The 21,082-nt window shown below is 36.2% G+C and overlaps 3 protein-coding genes across 7 annotated transcripts in view; 1 reads left to right on the top strand and 2 right to left on the bottom strand.

The window, feature by feature from the left end:
- LOC143371513 (transmembrane and ubiquitin-like domain-containing protein 1) overlaps positions 1 to 15,698 on the top strand; it is a 66,771-nt gene extending 51,073 nt beyond the window's left edge. The window contains exons 1-5 of one of the 5 annotated variants that reach the window (XM_076816751.1): positions 9,659 to 9,903; positions 10,072 to 10,129; positions 10,800 to 11,102; positions 13,730 to 14,030; positions 14,753 to 15,698. In XM_076816751.1, coding sequence (XP_076672866.1) covers positions 10,802 to 11,102; positions 13,730 to 14,030; positions 14,753 to 15,206 — 1,056 coding nt within the window. In that variant the 5' untranslated portion in view covers positions 9,659 to 9,903; positions 10,072 to 10,129; positions 10,800 to 10,801 and the 3' untranslated portion in view covers positions 15,207 to 15,698. The other 4 variants (XM_076816749.1, XM_076816750.1, XM_076816752.1 and 1 more) reach the window with 4 other exon arrangements.
- Positions 166 to 8,121, bottom strand: LOC143371117 (uncharacterized). The gene has a single exon (XM_076816000.1). The coding sequence runs from the start codon at positions 7,655 to 7,657 to the stop codon at positions 3,437 to 3,439; it is 4,221 nt and encodes a 1,406-aa protein (XP_076672115.1). The 5' UTR covers positions 7,658 to 8,121; the 3' UTR covers positions 166 to 3,436.
- A 990-nt stretch (positions 15,699 to 16,688) lies between the features above and the next one.
- Positions 16,689 to 20,890, bottom strand: Ilers (Isoleucyl-tRNA synthetase). Its single transcript, XM_076816726.1, has one exon. The coding sequence runs from the start codon at positions 20,702 to 20,704 to the stop codon at positions 16,958 to 16,960; it is 3,747 nt and encodes a 1,248-aa protein (XP_076672841.1). The 5' UTR covers positions 20,705 to 20,890; the 3' UTR covers positions 16,689 to 16,957.
- Between the last annotated feature and the right edge of the window lie 192 nt (positions 20,891 to 21,082).

Here is a 21,082-nt window from a genome sequence, read left to right as displayed (position 1 = left end):
ATGACAAGGTCAACGTCATTGGGGCTGGGTCCCCTTTTGTCAATATTTACCATAATTTCGTTTCCGGGAATACCGTTCTTGCTGAAAACTATTTCGTTTCCATTGGAGCAAAAAGCAACTTTGGCTCCAAATCGGTTATTTCATTTATAAAAAAAAACTCAAACATATATTTAACAATTTTATTGCATTTGGTAATTATATTATAAAATATTATATATATTATGTATTATAAAAAATAGAGTTTTGAGGCTTTCGGGTGTAAGCCGTGTCCAGAAGGGTAAGATTCTCAACGTTTCGCCATCTTCGCCAAGGGTCTGAGGAGGCACTGATACTGATACTGAGCCAAGCTAGCTGCAATGCTGGCGATACGTTGGGAATATCACCCCCTTGGACACGGGTTGCACCCGAAATCCTCGAACAATATAAATTGTTTAAAAAAATAGATTACACAAAATAAAATCCCGAAATCACAGAATGTTGGTATCGACTGTTCATATTTAAGTACAAATAGATTCTTGATGAAAATGGGGGGCGCGCTAAATTTAAATTTTTTAACATAAAGTGCGCATCGAAAACAAAATAATAACGTTATTAACCAGATTTTTTATTTCGGTTATATCGATTTCACTCCTGCAATAGGGTTAAGATTTTCATTTCGTTTCTAATCTGGAAAAGTATTTCATTCTCGTTTCTATTCCGTTCCGGCTCCCTCATTATGACTTTCTTAGAGCTCTAAGGGTGGGGGTTCGGCTACGTATTTGCTCACGAAGGAAACAAATAAATAAAGTAGGAGAGTAGAGTCATAATGAAAAGAATGGAAACGAATGTTAATCAGAGGGATAAGGGGTTACGAAAAAACGGGTGTTACATTCCATGTTTACAAATTGTTGATGCCAGTTGGTTGGTCCAATATCTCCATAAACTTGCTGTACTTTCTCCCTCAATCTTATGAAATATGCATCAGCAAAGTAATGACTATATCTCTTAAAAATTTCGTATCTAATTGTCACAAACAATGCAGTCCCCTTCGAAGTAACATCCCTCGGACATAATACATTTGCGCCAGTGAGTTTTCCACTCTTCGTAGCAGGATCAGAAGTGATCTTTTGGGAGACTCTTCGTAACGTCGGTTACAGCCTTTTGGTTATTGTCGTCGCTACGAGAATGATAGCCTTGGTCATTCAGTTTTAGTTTCAGGAGCAGGAAGAAGTGACAGAGTGACAGATCAGGTGAATAAGGGGGCTGCAGTATCAAAGAAATGAACTTTTTCATGACAAATTCACAAACTAACGCTGAATGTGCAGGCGCATTTTCGCGATGCAGGATCCAATTGCCCGAAATTTCCGGTCAAACTCGAATGGGCCAGAGTGTCAAGATAAAATGTCTGATTCTGCTATACCCGGGATCACAAATTCCCTGTGGAGACTGGCGCCCAGGCCGAGGCTGATCTTCCATCGTTTCCCGTCCTTTTCAAAACACCTTATGCCAACGAAAGGCTTGGGCACGAGTTAAATAGTCATTATCAAAAGCATTTTTAGCTTTTCCGTACGTTTTCGTGGGATTCGCTTTCAGTTTAATAAATATCTTTCCGTTCAAACTAGTGAGTTGAAACTTGCTCTGTAGGTAGAGTGGGTATACAGTTACCAGCTCGATGCACTTTTGTTTTTGTAGTGGTCAAAGTTTTCAAGTAAAAAACACAATCTCATTACATTTCAAACGCACCTCGAATGTTCCCTTTCAAACCGAATGCGACAGCATGCATAGGTCCCTCAAAATGATATCATATTTATATAGTCTATGATATCTACCAGTTGGTCTTCTGCAATGAGTACTCCACACGCTAGGAGTACCTTCTGATAAAGATAATCGGTAAAGACTTCAGAGTTTCTTCTACTTGCTGTGCTGGGCTGATGATGAAACGTAACTCGAAGGATTCACCTCCACTCAGGTTCCAAACGAAACCATTCGGCATTATTTTCCATAACATACTCTGCTAAGAGATTTGCATGGCGATCTCTTAAACGAAGCCGAAACTACCAGGGTAGTGCTCGTTTATGTGGGATAGTCGTTAGTTTGCCAGGCTAGGACATATTATTATTCTTCATAATGTCTCATGGTTATTCCGTTTTCTAATACCGTAGCTGTGATTCGTACTCCGTGGCTATTTTCTTCTCAGATGAGATGTCTTCGTGCTGTAATGCAGCTGTAATACTCTTTTTGAGATCCGTATCGTCAAGAGAACCGCCAACTCGCAGTTTTGTGTTGTATACAAACGCTAAATCTGTATAGAAATTGTGCTCTATGCGGATACTAATGTGATAGAATCAATGGAACACTCGAGGATGACAAACGCGGTGCTTTCAACATTTCCTTCGCTGCTGACTCGTTAATTGGCTAAATCCTTGTGAACTTGCTCCCCGCCAATGAATTACAATCACAGTTATAATTACTACAGTTGCTGTGTATCACGAGCAAGTCCTTAAGTCGCAGAAACGTTTCCAATTAAAGACAATGAACTGATCTGTCGCATCAATCACACTCGGAAACCTTTACATATTCGCAAATAATCTTCTCACTCATACTTTGTATCATGCAAATCTTTGTGATGACGATAGATGCATGTGGCTACCGTTTAATGCAATACAAACGGTTAATACAATAAAATTGTAATTTAAAATGTTGAGTAGCGTATACATAAAAATAATTTATATTTTCCTTTCTTCTACAGTTTTTTTTTAATTTGACAGTATATGTGCAAGCTATACTCTGTTAAATTGTTTCGTTTATTGTTATCTGATGCCAACATTGCCTGACTGTTTGGAGTGAACATCAATGAGTTCATGGTAATGATAATTACTCGTGCAGAAGAACTCCTTAAAATTAAGAAAAACTTAACGCGCGTAGCGATCTACTTTTGTTTGATCGACTTCTAATTTTATACTTACAATTATATCGTACAATTGAGGTGCTCTGTGGCAAGCAGGCACATGCCACATATGTATGCATAAACTTTCGTGTGTTTGCATCATTAACTCGGCCCTGCAATGTAGTGTGAAGAAATCATAAAACGGTGGTATGTGCCTGTTTTCCACCCATCTCTGATGGATTACCATCAAAGTCATTCTATTGGATGGCAAATGCATCAGGTAACAGGAATGAAAATCCCACGTGTTCTTTACAGACGGTCACGTCCATTACACACTTATAAAATACTTGGGATTTAAGAAACTTGAAAACTAAGAAAATTTCAGTGCAAAGCAGTACCCCCATATCACAGTGCTACAAATAAAAATTATAATCCTTAAAATGCTAATTTACTTCTACATAGCAAAATATAATATTCAACTAGGTACATTAAAATTTTGGCATTATCATTGCATGATTTGAATTCCTATAGGCACACCATTTCTATATTGATATAACATGAACTTTTATCTCACTTTTTTAACATTTCTACCAATTTCCTCGCGACGTTCTTGTGTTTATTCGATACAGCAACTTGCAATAACGTATTCCCCTGATCATTACGAGCTCCCGTTGCAGCTAGAAACTGGTCAGGATTTACTGCTTTTAGGCTACTGATAATTGCAACATTACCACTTTCTGCATACGAAAATAGTCTTTCAATTAATTCCAAGAAGTTAGTAACATTTTGGTCGCTGGAAACGCAAACAGGTGTTTCATTTTTGTAGTTTTTAATGTTCCAAGTTGCACCATGTCTCAGTAAAGAATTGACAATCGCGGCAGAACCATTCTTAGCTGCTACGTGGAGAGAAGTGCTACCGCCGGTAGTGGTTTTAGCATTAATAAAATTGGTCAATTTTTCAGGACGCGCATGTTGTAACAAAAGTTCCATCATTTCTTTGTTACCCTTGGAAACAGCAATGTGTAGCGGTGTATTGCCCTTATTACTAGCTTGAGTAACATCACCGCCGTTTTGTATTAAAATTTTTACTGTATTTATATTGTCACTATCAACAGCGTAATGTAGTTTTGTTCTACCATGATTATCCCTATTATTAACATTTCTTCCTAAATCTGTAAAATTCGGTGGGATATTCATATTAGAATCGTCTGCATCAGTTAATCGATTATTAATTATCTTTGACAACTGTTCCACAAGATCACGAATTCTTATAGTCTCTAGATGTTCATACCCGTATAATTGGTTACACTTCGCAAGGACTTCCTGGAAAACCCTTAAGGCTTCATTGTATTTTCCCTGCTTTAAAAGTATCGTAGCTATGTTATTCTTTGTATCTATAAGTTCGGGATACTCCTTTCCAAAAGTAATTTCTTGAAAATGTGCTACCTCTCTAAAAATTCTCAAAGCTTCATCGTGCTTCCCCTGATCTTGTAATACCAGTGCTATATTATTTTTTGTCTGGAACGTTTGAGGATAATTAGGGAACATCGTTTGTAACACATTAAGAACCTCTTGGAAGATTTGCAAAGCTTTGCCGCCCTCGTTTTTGTTATAAAAAAGCATACCCATGTTTTTTTTTGTAATTAAGGTGTCTAAGTGATTTTCTCCTAAGTTTTGTTTTTGAATGCTAAGTATCTCTGCATAATGTTGAAATGCCTTATCGGATTTCCCTTGTTTTGAATATATTACAGCAATGCAATTTCTTACTTTAACCGTATCAGGGTGGCTATCTCCTAAAATAACTTTCATGCGTTTTAATACATCGTGATAAATTGTTAAAGCATCGCTATACTTCATTTGCTCATTAAGTATACCTGCTTTAGTGTTTTGTGTATGTATGATATGAATATTGTCGGGAGCCAAAATATTTATCTGTTTTTCAAAAACATCTTGACATATTTCTAGCGCTCTGTCATACTCCCCTAGCTCTCGCAGTGCTTCAGCTATATGACGACGAGTACATAAAACATCAGGATGATCTTCTCCAAAAATACTTTTCTCAGCATTTAGTACACTTTGGTAAGTCCCCAGAGCATCACTGAATTTGCCTTGCGAAAAAAGTATTCCAGCTATATTCCTCCGTAATTTTATAGTAATAGGATGATTTTTTTCCAAAGTAGATTCATTGAATATTTCTTGCAAAATTTGTAAACTTTCATCGTATCTGCTTTGTTTATAAAGCACACCAGCAATGCCAGCCTTCGTTTTTAAAGTTTCTGAATCATTTGCACCTAATGTAGCCTCTTGAAGAACATATATGTCTTGAAGAATCCGTAAAGCTTTGTTATGTTCACCCTTGTAAAGCAGTATTACAGCTATGTCATGTTTGACTGACAAGATTTTGGGATGATCATTTCCTAATGTGTCTTTCCAAACATCCAGCACTTCTTGGGAACACTTTAAAGCTTCGTTATATTTACTTTGTGCAATCAACACGTTAGATATATTAATTTTTGTTACTATCGATTCGCAGCTATTTAGCCCAAAAATTTTGTTTTCGAAATTCAAAGCATCTTGAAGAGTTTTCAAGGCAATATCATATTTACCCTGCTCCAGAAGTGCCATCCCTATATTGTTTAGTGTCGAGCAAAAACCTTGCAGAACACTATACTCTGGTGGTAGAATATGAATTAGCTGTAATATATTTTCTCCAAATAAATACGCGTCCCCGAACCTCGCGCTACTCATAAGTGCACAGCTAATATAACTTGAGAGGGGCAAAAACTTTTTTACTAGTTCCTTATACTTATTTGAATAATTCCAAACAGATAGCGCATGATTAATATTTCCTGATGTAATATTACCTCTATTAAATAGCTGTAGAGCTTTTATCAAAATCTCTTGTTCCTGGTTTTGCTTTTGCAAATGTATTCTTATTACTTGCTGTACCAGCCTGTGTACATTAACCATTGCGTGCTCTGAATTAACCATGGAATATTGCTCTAGTAATTCAACAGCAGATGCTAATTTTTCTATGTTCTTTATTAAATTGGAAAACATATCTGTGGGTATACCTTCAGGAGCTAAGTAAGATACGATATATAAAATCTCTAAAGCATCATTCCCACCTTCTTTATGTTCTATCATATCTAAAGTAACATTCCAAGTTGTAAATACTGTTCTGGTATAATCATTCTCGCTATCTTCTGGAAACTCAAAATCGAGAACTTCATTGGTCTTTTCATTATACCTCACTAGGTAATCCCTAATTTCAAACTTCGCCCCTACATGTCTCAATTTTTTGTCATAAACTCTTATATATGCAACTGCTTGTTGCAGCGCTAATGGAAGGAAATGTAACTGCCCTGCCAACTCCTTAATATCTTCATTCTGTCCAACATTTTCTAGATTGAGAGATAGTTTAATGAACTCCATTGCCTCTTCTTCGCTAAATACATCCAATTGTAACACTTTTATATTTTTTGGCCATTTCTGGTTACGAGAAGTTATTAAAACATGAGGCCTATTATAAGTGGGCGATAAACTTGGTAAAAATTGATCTATACCACGATCGAAGTCATTTTGACTTTTGTATTTCTCAGCATTATCAAAAACAAAAAGACTCTTTCCACGAGAAAAGAACTTATATACATCTTCAACTATGGAACTCATTTCCTTCTCTTCATTGTTCACATTTTTCGTGCTAATTCTCAATACATCGCAACTTAATCTACGAAAAGATTCTGCGAGATCTTGATAACTTTCAGCATTTATCCATATCACTTTATTATCATAGTCTGCAGTGTATTGATTGATATACTTTCTAGCTAACTCACTTTTACCTACTCCTCCAAGACCAATTATGGAAACCAGTGGCGAAGTTCCTGCTGTATCTGGACCTTGTAATAGTATGTGCAAATTATCTAGTTCCCGAATCCTACCACTAAACGACTTTACTGGATCTTTCATATTAAACCAAATAGGAAAGCCTATTTTTACTTTATCAAAGAACTCTTTCCCTTCTTCGTGAGATATAAATGGGCTACTCTTTTTACCTTGCAACCATGCCAACATTTTTAAAACGAACTTATTATATACATTTTCGGTTGTAATAAAATCAAATTCTTTACCTATTTCCTCTTTAATAATCTGACCTAACTCTTCTTCATTAGGCTGATTTATTGCAAACACAAGATGATTTAAAAAGTCTTTTATCTCATCATCGGAATATGTGATTTGCTTTTTTGGTAATTCAACTACATTATAGGCTTGTAATTTTGGTTTTAATAAGATAATAACGTCTTGATTGAATCTATAACGTACTGGCTGCTTTCCGCCACACTCTATATCTAAAATATCGTCTTTACCTATTATCCTCTCTACCTTAATCTCTGCCTTTTCCAAGTCATCGAAATTAAAACCTATATTAGTACAAATAATAATATCTTTTATTGTTCCATTTTTAAATAGCTCTTGTTCCTTAGAATCTTGATAAGAAAAGAAGTACTTTATTAAACTATAATCACCCTTAGGTTGTGCTAATAAATTCTTTACTGTAATCTTTTTTGATTCATCTAACTTGTGTTTAGCTTGCAAAAGGCGATACACTTTTTTACCACCTTCAATGTATTCAAATACTAAATCATCAAACTTATTTGCTTCCTTTATTTCTGTACCTAAACGAAAAGAACATTGCTGGGAGATTCCACGCCATAAAAATAGCATCAATATCTTTAACTGATAAATATTTCCATGAATCGCGTTTGATCGTCTTTCTTGTACGTTTTCCATGTTTGCATTTAGTACAATATTATTATCTTTTTGTCGAAACTTTATATCGATGTAGTTACTGTAATCTTATACTATAAAGCATAAAGTGTTTCGTAAGTTTGTGTGTTTATCTGTCGCCTAAAAACTTTCGAACGGTAAACTCGGGGGTCACGAAATGTGCCTCGGCTCATTATGCCTGGCTAATCCAGATATATGTGACTATTTTCACCAAAAAAACTAAAATAAATTTTTTTTTTATAAAATCAGAATCTAAATTTCGGGCGAAGCCGAGTAGTAAAGTTAATTGTCTATATGTTAAACGTATCTTACTAATATACCGACCTAAATATTACAATCTTTAATATACTGGCCATTCAAATTATGTTTCTAGCATTTATGTTACCTTGTGTTTGCAATTGTGAGGCTAACTACGTTTTAAAATTTGAGACGTTTGATCAAATAAAGGAGCCTGAAGTTACTGAAGGGGACTGAAGGGGACGGAGCACGGAGCACGGAGCATATATGCCTGGAGGAAACGTGATTCACGCACTCACGTGATAGGCTAACAGTTTGTGATAGGACGTGAAGCCAAGTGATTCACGAATCGTGAAGCCCATGAACCAAAAAGACGGTCAGAGGGTGACACCAATGTATTATTTTGTCAGTGCGTAATAGCATCCTTTACACAGAAGTAATCCAACTAAATGGCCGAAGGCGGTAAATTCGAAACTAGGATTAAAGCCATCTGTTCTTGTGCGCGCGGGTTCTGATTGTGAGTTAAATGGATAACCCTATACTTACTTTACAAATGATTGAGATGTGACACGGAAAAACCGTTGGAACGGTGCAGACCATTTTCCGTGTATGCTCTGTGCAACTATACAATCACAGTTTGTACATCGTATATACAGTTTGAAATTGTGTGTAGTCGTACAGAGGTAGTAGGTATAACCAAAGTTTACACTACCCTTTTAATAATTAACAATTAGTTGTACAAATATTGGATCATTTAGTAATTGAAATTTGGGAATATTAGTTGAAAAGTACAAATGAGGATTTAATATGTCGACTATGATAACTTTTTACAATGGTCTTCTTTTCTTTGAGGCATAATGCGTTTATTCAAGTGTTGTAAGGAAATTCGAAACTTCCTCCTTTGATAGAAAATAATATCTTTATTTTCTGAGCTTGAATAATACCTCGGTTCCATAAATTTACTATTGTGACAACAATAATATTACGTCAAGACGTTAAAAGTGTTACAAAAAGTAAGGAACGCCATTTATACTATTACATATATAAAGAGAGAGCCGATTTTTATGTTCGCGCAAAACTCATGACCTATTGAACCGATCTTCCTCAATTTTTAACACGTTATTGCTGGATACTCTAGGTCGAACGTAGGCTATGTAGCATGTCTAAAAAACGCGTTATTAACATGGAACGAAGAAGCGCCTGGTATATGCTGCGCTGGAGGGAAAGTAAATCTCCCAAAGGAGAGAACGTTATCTTTTCCGTAATATTATGAAGAAATTAACCTTTTTTCAAAATACTTAATTTCCTTAAAAGATATTAATTCTAATAAACATGAAGCAGTCACGCTAATATCTCGGGCGAAGTCGACACAGGGGACGCTAGTATAAAATAAGATAATAACAACTGAATGTTTGTTATCATTTCGTATTCACCTTGTCACTCGCTGTCATCGCTGTCATTCGCGACCGCTACACGGCTATTTACATCCAGGGATCGGCGGGCTTAAGCTACGCTGATGGAGGGGGAAACACCTATAGGAGCGGTGGTTACGCGCGCATAAACTGCGCCTGCGTCAGTCACGTACACATTACCACCGCTTCTGTAGATGTTTCCCCCTCCATCAGCGTAGCTTAAGCCCGCCGATCTCTGTCTCCATCAAGCAATTGACGGCATAATAGTTTCATGCGCATCCAGTCTACGCATCGCCTGAGTCAGAACGTGGGTACGTAGGAAGGGGTTCCTTTCCCGGTGTGCATTTTGGTGCATCTGTAGTAGTTGGAGCGATATGTTTAGCAGAGTGAACGTAAAAACACGTCAATGCCAGTCAACAAGCTGATGAAATTTATGTTATAGTTAGCACTCGCCTGGATATGTTTCCAGAATTTACCGTGCTCCTTGAATCATACGTGTTGGTCAATATTTTTTCTATTGTCCAGACGTGAAAACACTAATGCCAGGCAACGAATGGAATCACTTGAACGTGAAAACACGCCGATGCCAGTTAAAGAGAAGTATTGCCGCACACACACACACACACACACACACACAGCACACACGCCCGCAAACACACGCATCATACATATTGTAATGTTCTATAGAAAGAGTCATGGAATAATATTGTCGGTCCCCTAAAACTGTTTTATTTCATCAAATATAAACGTGACGTGTATTTTAAATAGATATATCGCGTGGTGGATATTTTGCTTCGAAACTACTAAAGCAGAACGAGCTTTATAGGTATGTGTGCACATGTTTTCATTAGTACGAACTATTTAGTTCACACACGTCGCTGTCTGTCACAAACTATCTGCGTCATCTTCAGATATCGAAGATGAGATTTTTGTGTTTTTAACGAAGCTTTATTTTCTTCTGTTACAATTCATATAAATCGAGGTGAGAATAGTAACGAAAGATCACAAAGAAAGCGAAGGTTGTGGCGATGTGAATTTGAATTTACAACGCAGCGACAAATACGTAGAATTTTTATCTCTGCGGATCTCGAAACGTGTAAATAATACAATTCTCTTTTTCTACTGAAAACGCCGGAAGAGTAATGCAAATGTATTCCGATCGTTTAAAGATTTATTCATCTTGTTTTCGAACTGCATTTCGGGATTTATGCGGAAAGAACACTGTGGACTGCATTTTAAAGTTATAGGAACAAAATTAAGATTATTCCTGTTTTATTTGTTAATAACACCTAGCGGCAAAGTCTTTGAAGTAGAAACGATATTATCATTCCGTGCTTTCAGTTAATAAAGTGAATTACGAGTTGATAGATTACCGATTAACGTAAAACATATGCGAACAGTTGTACCTCTTATCGTTTGCAATAGAATTAATGTCTTTTCTCTTCTACTTTCTACTCTTATTCCTATTGTTTACCCAAGTTAATTCCACATTATAGAAATGACTCTTATCGAGGGTGTTGGAGATGAAGTCACAGATTTTTTCATTGTCGTGGTTGTCCTCTTAGTGGGCTGGCTTGCCTGGTGTTCTACGAGTATTATAGATCAGCCATTCAGACGCACAGTACTTATATTGCAAAGTCGAACAGTCCTGCGCCTCGATGAACTCCGACCGATCCATCAGAATGTGAGTTCTTTTAATCGACGCCCGAACTCGGAGACGTCGGTCGAGGAATCTATAGAACCAGTTGTCGACGATAACAATGACAATTCGCAGAGCTGTCCCGAGTCTTCTGTCGCAGGTGATAAAACCTATTTATCCCATTTAACTCGGCGGGAGGCGCTACTGGGTAAAATTTACCGCAGAGGCGCTAGTTGCGAAAATATGAAGAATGAGTTTTTCTTACAATTTTTTAGAGACCTTTAATAAAGATTTTAAGATAGTTCATAAATTTTCTTTGATTCTTAAAACACTGTACTTTAACATGAAAATTAGAAAGTTAAAAAAAAAATTCTGAAACCGTGGTTTTTTTACGTTTCAATTTTGGGTATTTTTGACCCAGTAGCGAGAACCTGTGTTACAATATAGGATGCGCCTCCCGCCGGGTTAAGACTAGATCTACCAAGGGGGGTCAAAATGACTTGTTTGGCGTTTCTTCTAATCATTACTCATTTCCAGTACATTTCGTTTTCTTAAATTTTGTATGACTTTTTCTAAACTGTAAAATAGTTTTGATCTTCGTTTGTTTTTTCTTTAAAATTTATATGTAGTGTACCTACATATACCGAGATGGGTCGTTTTGTTGACCCCTCACGGAAAGCAGGTAAATTTTTAGTTTCAGAAGTTTCTCGTATTATTTTCGTATAGTTCAAATACATTTTTAGACAACTAAGTATATTTTCATATATATATATATATATATACGTTGTACAGAAAGAGTCATAAGATACATGTATTATGCTTGCTCAATTTTTTTCATTCTTCTACCATACACATATTGCGATGAAACTTAAATGGTGTCAAATATTGTATTAATAACACTAGTTTACAAAATCCAAAAAATTATTTTTGATCAAGACTCTGCTATGAAATTCTTATGTTAGGTGGTTGCCGAAACTCAAAAATCGACATGAGACGTAATCCTATGGATAGGTTTTCGAGATATCGCCAGATGAATATTTTGGTAATTGTTTAAGAAGACGACCCGACGTTTTTGGCCATTTCTCGCGTTAGAGTTGACCGATTTGATCGCGGCGACTCTTAAATTAAAGATAAGTAAATTGCATACAACTCTTTCCGACAGTGTTTTCCAATCCGACCAATAGTTTAGGCGGAATCGAGCGAAACTTAAGAAAAATGTAATGTTTTGGGGCCGAAATTGAAATCGAAAATTCATTCATAGCATGGAAGACATAGAAATTATCGTGTGACGTTCAGTTTCTTATTTTATACGTAGAGTGCGCACCTTTACGAAGAAAACGAGCCCAATCTGAGCAAAATCCATGCACAAATGAGGATGTTATGGGCGATAGAGCGGGAGTGCATATATTCAACTTTTCCCCTATTATGCATTTCTTCCTGTTTCTTGGCAAGTTACGTATTTGTCTTCAATGAAAACAAATTTAAATGTATCAGAACTATAAGAAAACCGGTATGTAGTGCTGTTTGTAATAATATCATTTGTATCGATCTTCTGCTGTAACATGCTTTTTACTTCTTCATTCTATCAATATTGACGTTAAGATGTCTTTAAAGATCCATTTCCTCCACTCGCTTTTGGATTTCGTCCCACCAAATCTTGGTGTTGTAAGCGATGAACATGGCGAGAGATTTCGTCAGCAGATGTAAAGTATTGAGAGACGCTACCAAGGATTCTGGGATAAGTTAATGATGTGTGATTACGACTGGTTCTTTGTAAGAGAAACTGATCTCAATGCGGGCAAAAGAAACAGAAAGAGCCAAAATCGTTTTTCAAAAATAAAATAAAAAAAAATAAAATGCATTTAAATTTGTTTTCATTGAAGACAAATACATAACTTGCCAAGAAAAAGGAAGAAATGCATAATAGGGGAAAAGTTGAATATATGCACTCCCGCTCTATCGCCCATAACATCCTCAATTGTGCATGGATTTTGCTCAGATTGGGCTCGTTTTCTTCGTAAAGGTGCGCACTCTACGTATAAAATAAGAAACTGGACGTCACATGATAATTTCTATGTCTTCCAGGCTATGAATGAATTTTCGATTTCAATTTCGACTCCAAAACATTACATTTTTCTTAAGTTTCGCTCGATTCCGCCTAAACTATTGGTCGGATTGGAAAGCACTGTGGGAAAGAGTTGTATGCAATTTACTTATCTTTAATTTAAGAGTCGCCGCGATCAAATCGGTCAACTCTAACGCGAGAAATGGCCAAAAACGTCGGGTCGTCTTCTTAAAAAATTACCAAAATATTCATCGGGCGATATCTCGAAAACCTATCCATAGGATTTCGTCTCATGTCGATTTTTGAGTTTCGGCAACCACCTAACATAAGAATTTCATAGCGGAGTCTACATCAAGAAATGACTGTAAACTAGTGTAATAAAACGAAGAATATTTGTGGTACATGCTCTGCTGAAATAATTGTAACTTGTAAAACATGTCTTTGAATTTTATGCGTAATTATTTTCAAAATTACTATCGTTATTATATTACTATTATTATACAGTTTATATTCAATTTTCGCTCATAAAATAGGAAAATATATAAAAACGGAATAAAATGCAATGTCTTTTCTTAAATAACTTGTTAATTTAAAAAACAAGTCATTTTGACCCCTCCGATAGAAGTAGGTATACGTAAATCGTTGGTTGTTCTTTTGTTAAAAATACTCGCGTAGAAACATAATGGAGAAATATTATAACTATCTACTGTCTGTTGCGATAGACGCAGACAGAGGAATCTCTTCAGAAATACATAGAACGCCTGAAGCGAGCGCTACGGAGGAAGTACTTATTCAAGCCATGGATTCATTTAATAGCGATAATACAATGTCTTTACAAAGCCAAAGCAAAATAAACGCATCCAAGGAAACAAGTATATCACCATGTACCGACACTGTAGATTGCGAACCTGAGAATCTTTCGATAAGTGATACTAACGAGATTAGTATAAAGCTTAAATTTATAAACGACGATCAGAAAGTGGTTGCTGGCAGCCTTCAAGAGCTGCTTGGAGATTTCAAAAGGTTACTACTATCTACTACTGTGTATTAGGGTGGTCCTTATTTTTCAACTTTAAAATTTGTATTGTCTGACCCTCTTAAAATCTTCTATCTGACAAAAAAAATATCTTTGTGTTTTTTATTTGTATATTTTGATATATAAAGATCGCTCAAGCACTTTATATTTTGCATGACTTTCCATAATTGTCACTTGTCAATTTTAATGAAACGGGGCCCATATTTATATATCAGAATCCGAAATCATGCTTTTATCTATGCGTTTAACAACCTAAATATGTAGAATGTACGTCAAAGTTTGCGTCTGCATCTGATTCGAGAGCTGCTGATGAGAGAAATTTAAATGTGCATATAAAGCCTTATGCCACAACACAATATAGTACACACTCGTTATAAACCCGTTTCGTCTGTGCGATGTGTGCCCGATTTTTAATGTTATACTCTCACTTAAAAGTTAATAAAATTATGTTGTCCTTATTGCAAAAATTTCTATCGATTTATACCAAAATAGTAATATTTCAATGCCATTGAGCGACCTTTAATCCTTAATATATTTTAACAAAATTTTAGACGAAATTCTTTTAAACTATTCGGAAACTTCTGAGAGGGTCAAAACAAAATCTTAAAAACTTCGACTTTTTTACCATACGTATAAGGACCACCCTACTGTATATTAAATAAACCGTTACCGACGAATAAAGATAAAGTAAAACTTTATGTATTTATAGGAGACATTTCCAAATAGAACTGGAGGCACAGAAATTGGTACGTTTAGTTTTTAAAGGTAGGGTATTGCAACCCGATAGTCAAACATTAGAGCGATGCGGCTTATACAACAACTGTGTAGTTCATTGTTTGGTACACCAACCTCAACCAAACCCTGTGCCCACTCAGGCGTCAACATTAGACAATTCATCATTAATTAATTTTAATCCTCAGACATATTCAGATATACCTGCTGGTACAGGAATTAGTTCAGTGCATAACGAGTGGGATTTGAGTAGACTCTTAGTGAGCATATTGACTCTTATGTTAGGCATCGCTTGGTATTCTCGATATCATTATGCTCAACTTTTTACCGCAACCACCACGCTTGCATTGTGTGCTCTCACTGCAATCTTCACTGTCTCCTTATTCAGTAACTTCTTTCCCGATCAAGAGAATATCAGAAACATCGAGTAAAGTTGAATTGGGTGTGTCGAGAAGTACTTTAAGATATTATTTTAAAACATGATTTTCTAACATCAACATCAACTACCCTTGATGTTAATGGAGAATACAAAGGGCTCTTCAGTGAACCATTTAAATTCATTGATTTCGATACAAAGTGAGATGCCATTGAGATACATTATCTAGGTTGCATTTTAATTAAAATGGATTCTTATGATGAAAATTTTACTTTGCGTATTTATAGATACTTTCTAGAGTTAACAGAATGCTATTATTGAATAAGAAACGCGAGTACGTTCTGTTAAATTTGCGTCAAGAAATGAATACTTTAAAATAAGTAGATGACATTTGTTCAGTTAAATATATCTGTGAAATTAATATTTGATAAATATTATTCAACTGTTGAATTAGTTATAATAAATACTATAAACTATGGTTACAATGGTGCTGTATTATATTATTTTCAAGAAACTGTTATATATTTACATGTTTGTAATTTGTTTTTATTGATTTTAAAAGTTATAATGCGCATGTGACTTAAATTTTTAAATAAGCTATATACGATTATGAACTTATAAGTTGCAGTTACCATTACAATAAAATACGTTTAATTTCAATGCAAAATAATGATACTTTTATAAACATTCGAAACTTATCGAGCTAGAATGAGAGGTATGTATAAGGATAATTTAAACAATATTATCCCTTCGTTGACACTCTAGGTGTCAGCCACCCATAAGCTGATTTTGACGCTCTGTACCTTCTATATGTAAAATAAATACCTTTTTTCCAAAGCCGACTTACACACTATTTTTTCTCTCAAAATATTATATCTGAACAATAACTCTGTAGATTTTTAGCTTCTAATATTGGAATTTGTAAAAGTTACAATATTTTGAAGAGTTTCTTCGTGTTTTCTCGACACATGGCAATCTAGATTTTTTTTTACAAAAACTGTGATGAAATTTCAATCAAAAAACTATTGGAGTACATTTTACAGACTTTGAAATTGACCCATGATTTTTTTCACAACGACTGGATTTTTCAGATAAGAATGGCAGTCGTTCAAAAATTGTTCTGGGTGTGAGCCACCCAAGTATGTCAAAGTTGATCGAAAAAAGAGGTGTGTCAACGAAGGGTTAAATTCATTATTACAGAGAGAAATAATTAAAATCGGCGAAAGTGTGCACATAATTCGCAATATGTACATATATTAAATAAATAATTTACTATAGAATAAACGCTGTATTGTTTCGAGAAACCGATAAATGCTATTGATAAGTACAGTGATTTCTACTGGGTTTGCTTGTTTGAAACAATTTCAATCACAAAGTACCATTACGATTATTTTATCGAATGTGATCCAATGTTTAATGCTTCCTTGCATTACAATATCTTTAGCCTGCCATCGAATTGTGTATATGGATTTATTTTTCACCTAATGTAGCGAAAGTAGAGTACAAATACGATGATATAAAAATATATCTATAAATATTATATAATTTAAAGTTATTTATTTTCCGATAGTACAAAATGATTGTAGTTACATTTGCAGAAAAAAATTAACTTATAAAGCTTGTTATATAAATTAAATAGATAAATTACTCTGCGAGGACAATCAGCACTCTCAGGTTCATATTTAAATACACAACCTAGGGTTTATAAGATATGATAGAATTCTGATTTTAATGGAACTATTTAATTGTGAAAAATATTTGGGTGGGGCGCATATGATTAAATAAATAATGAACAAAAATAGGTCATTAACTTAATTGCAATGTCTTCCCATGTAATTTAGTTAACACTGTAGGTAAAGATTCAGCAATGTTTGCTTCGTTAAAAAAATAATGCAGCCGTTGTTTTAACATTGCATGATCTAAATTAAAGTTTCCTTTTGGGTTTTCTAACAGAATAGTACCTTTTCCCACGGTACCATTGATATTAACAAATTTACAAACTGGATGTTTTGATGGTGCAGATGTTTGAGTTATAGGTGCACCAGCTTTTGTTACTTTTATCGTTTGCGTGTGCAATGTCGATACATCAAGCATCTTCGACATCAATTTATCGTCCTTGTACAAGCTGTAAGGATATCCATGAATACCAAATATTAATTCAATTTCCTGCTTCAATTGTTCGTAAGAAATAGGAACTAACGACTTGGGAGTTTCTAATAAAACAGTTCCTACTCTACTGGTTGCTCCAAATCGTGGCTTTATGTCTATAAGTTCAACATTTACATATTTTAATAAAGGCTCGTCGTCTGTTTCAGCATTTTCAGCTTGATGTATACTTTTCACTAAAGCTAGTTTCATATCAACGCCTTTAATTTTTTGCATCTCTTCTATAATTACACTGGCATTTCTTGGCATTTTCGACATATCTTCTTGCGGTGTTTTAGTCGCAGTTTCAATAAAATCTTTATGGCTAACAATTACCTCTGCTAATTTACTATTTCGATCCTGGATTTTGTAATACGCAATTGCCCCATCGGATGGTACCAGCTGAGCTTTCTTTCTCAATTTCTGAATTCTATTGATTACTTCCCTCGCTACTCCTTCGTTGTGCATGTTCTCGTCGGGAGTAACATCTAACAAAATTAAAACATTTCCTTCGCTATGGGCTTCGTATTGCGTAGACAACTGTTCGGCAGCTGGGCCGGTGAAGCTAAACATTAAACGCAAATCTTGCTCTCCCAACTTGTGACCTTGTACAACAATTTCTTTCGTCGCAACAAACGCCTGCAATTGTTCATCGGTAAGCTCTTTAATGGCTTGAGTAATCGATTTAAATTCAGCTTTAAACCGTGCTCCAAGTATTTTGTGATCGGGCTCTGCTCTCAACGTCACACCATACTTCTGTTTGTCTGTAGTAACTGTCAATTCTTTTACATTAAGCTCTTCGAGGATATACGATTTCAAGGAGATTATATTCTCCAGTACTTTAGCATCTTGATGAATTATTACAACTTCCGGCAATGGATACTTTACAGGGATGGTTTTCCTGTCTCTCACAACACGTCCCAATTCGATTATAGTTTGCATGTATGATATAGCCTTCTCAATATTCTCATTGATTAATTGCGTACAGGACTCTGGTATCATTTGATAGTGAACGCTGTCCATATTAGTTCTAGACGATGGAAGTAACTTTACCAAACGTTGAAACATAAATTCCGTTAAGAACGGCGTGAACGGTGCGTTTATACACACCATCGTGTAAAGAACAGAGAACAAAGTATTTAATGCTTGCTGACAATCGGTTACACCGCTCTCACCTTTTATACGCTTCCTGTTCATTCTGACGTACCAATTAGTGAGATTGTCTATATACTTAACCAAATGTGGCACTACGGTGTATAATTTGTAAGCTTGCATTTCCCGCTTAAAAAATTGCAATAACGTTTGCGTAAAGGATGTAATCCATTTGTCCATTATATTATTAGAACAAACGTCTTTGCTACTATCGTATATAAAAGTAATCTTCTCTTCTCTCTCGAATCTTTCGATATTTTGCATTAAAAATCTAAATGCGTTATACCAAGGCAGGAACACATCTTTTATAACGTCCCTAACTCCTTCTTCCTTAAAGCGTAGATTTTCAGCTCTTACAACAGGAGAATTAATTAAGTACAAACGAAGAGCGTCCGCTCCGTACTTATTAACAACTTCCACGGGATCCGGATAATTTTTCTTGCGTTTCGACATTTTCTGCCCGTCAGAGGCGAGTATCAAGCCATTAGCAACGAGATTCTTAAACGGAGCTTTCCCGAAAAGAGCAGTCGATATAACTAAAAGAGTATAGAACCAGCCACGAGTTTGATCGATACCTTCGCCAATAAAATCGGCCGGGAAACTATCCTCAAATTCTTTTCGATTCTCGAAAGGATAGTGCATTTGCGCGTACGGCATTGAGCCAGATTCGAACCAGCAATCGAAGACTTCGGGTACACGTCGTAAGGGCGGATATCCCGGTCGTTTCGATGGTATCGTTAAGTGATCTATACTCTCCCTATGAATGTCTGTTACTTTCGCGTTAGTTAGTCGTTCTAATTCTGCGATACTTCCCACGCACACAATTTCTAGCCCATCCTCCGAAATCCATAAAGGAATTGGATTGCCCCAATAACGATTTCTACTGATAGCCCAATCGTGGGCGTCTCGCAACCAGTTGCCAAATCGTTTGTCTTTCACGTAATCCGGCACCCAGTATGTTTTGCTATTTGCTGCTATAAGTTTATCCTTCACAGCCTCTACTCTGACGAACCACGAAGGTACAGCTTTATAAATTAACGGAGTGTCGGATCGCCAGCAGAATGGATAACTGTGTTTAGTAGTGCTGCTATGAATTAATCTTTTATTTGTTTGAAGATACTTGACGATTTCTTTGTCGGCATCTTTTACATACTTTCCGGCGAATTCGTGAACCGGCTCGACGAAATGTCCGCAGCTATCGATAGGGCATATAATCTCCTGATCCCTTGTTATGATACCGGCGTCTAAGCAACATCGGTGATCATCCTCTCCAAAGTAAGGAGCTTGATGCACTATGCCGGTACCAGTCTCCGCGGTAACGTATGCATCGTTCAGTACTACGAACGCCCCTTTCTCTCTTAAGTTTTGAAAATATGGAAAAGGAGGATCGTACGCTTTCCCTTTTAAATCGGACCCCTTTCGTTTACCTTGGATGGTATACAGGTCTTTAGATTTATATATAAGCTCCAATCTCGATTCTAACATAATGTAAGTATTACCAGAAGAATGATCTTTAACTTGAACGTATTCAAAATTAGGATTACAGCAAAGTGCCATATTGCTGGGTAGAGTCCACGGAGTAGTGGTCCAAGCGAGAAGAGCGACTCCTGGCTCCTCCACTAAAGGGAACGATACGACTATCGACGGGTCGACGACGTCTTTGTAGTTCTGCCCCGACTCGAAGTTAGATAATGGGGTATTGCAGCCTGTGGAGAAAGGCATTACCTTAACGCCTTGGTACACAAGCCCTTTGTTATATAGCTCTTTGAAAATCCACCAAATGGACTCCATGTACCATGGGTACAGTGTCTTGTAGTCGTTCTTAAAATCTATCCACCTGCCGATTCTACCCACTATCGTTTCCCATTCCGCTGCATACTTCATTACGATTTTTCTACATTCATCGTTGTAGTTAGCTATCCCGATTTTAAGTACGTCATCGGGGCCCTTTATGCCCAAAGCCTTGTCTATCTCGAATTCAACTGGTAAACCGTGGGTATCCCAACCGAATCTTCTTTCGACATGGTGAGAAGTCTGATGAGCATACCTCGTTAGAATGTCTTTTATCGTTCCAGCAAGTATGTGTCCGTAATGCGGTAATCCCGTAGCGAAAGGTGGACCATCGTAGAATGCATATGTCGGCTTCCCTTTCGACTGTTTCAGGCAATTTTGAAAAATATCGCATTTCTTCCACAATTCCAAAATGATCTCCTCCTCCCTTGGGAAGTTTATTGTCTCTGGAAGCTTTTCCTTCATTTCTGGCGAAACTATGGCAACTCTTTCGCGAACTATTCGAAACCGGCTGGTGCGCTGATGCAATTACCAGATTCAAGATTACGCATCAAAGACACGTTATCGAATCGTTCGCAACTAAATCTCCGGGAGGTTAGCGCTACGTGCCACAGCACGTGTTTCTGGAAAGGTGAGAGTTGGCCAGTGCACGCTCAAGTTGAGAACCCTAAGCATACGTTCACTCTATTTGCAAATAATTTCTACTGCATGAAGCAAACACGTGCAGAGTTCAAAAGTTTATATCGATGGAAAGATTAGGAAAATATATAAGAAAAAAAATTATGTTAAGCGATTTTATTAAAAATGTAGTAAAAATTAAATTAAAATGCACTAAAAACTAAA

This window comes from Andrena cerasifolii, chromosome 7 (genome assembly GCF_050908995.1).
Source record: "Andrena cerasifolii isolate SP2316 chromosome 7, iyAndCera1_principal, whole genome shotgun sequence".
NCBI lineage: Eukaryota > Metazoa > Arthropoda > Insecta > Hymenoptera > Andrenidae > Andrena > Andrena cerasifolii.
This window is presented reverse-complemented; position numbering and strand designations above follow the sequence as displayed.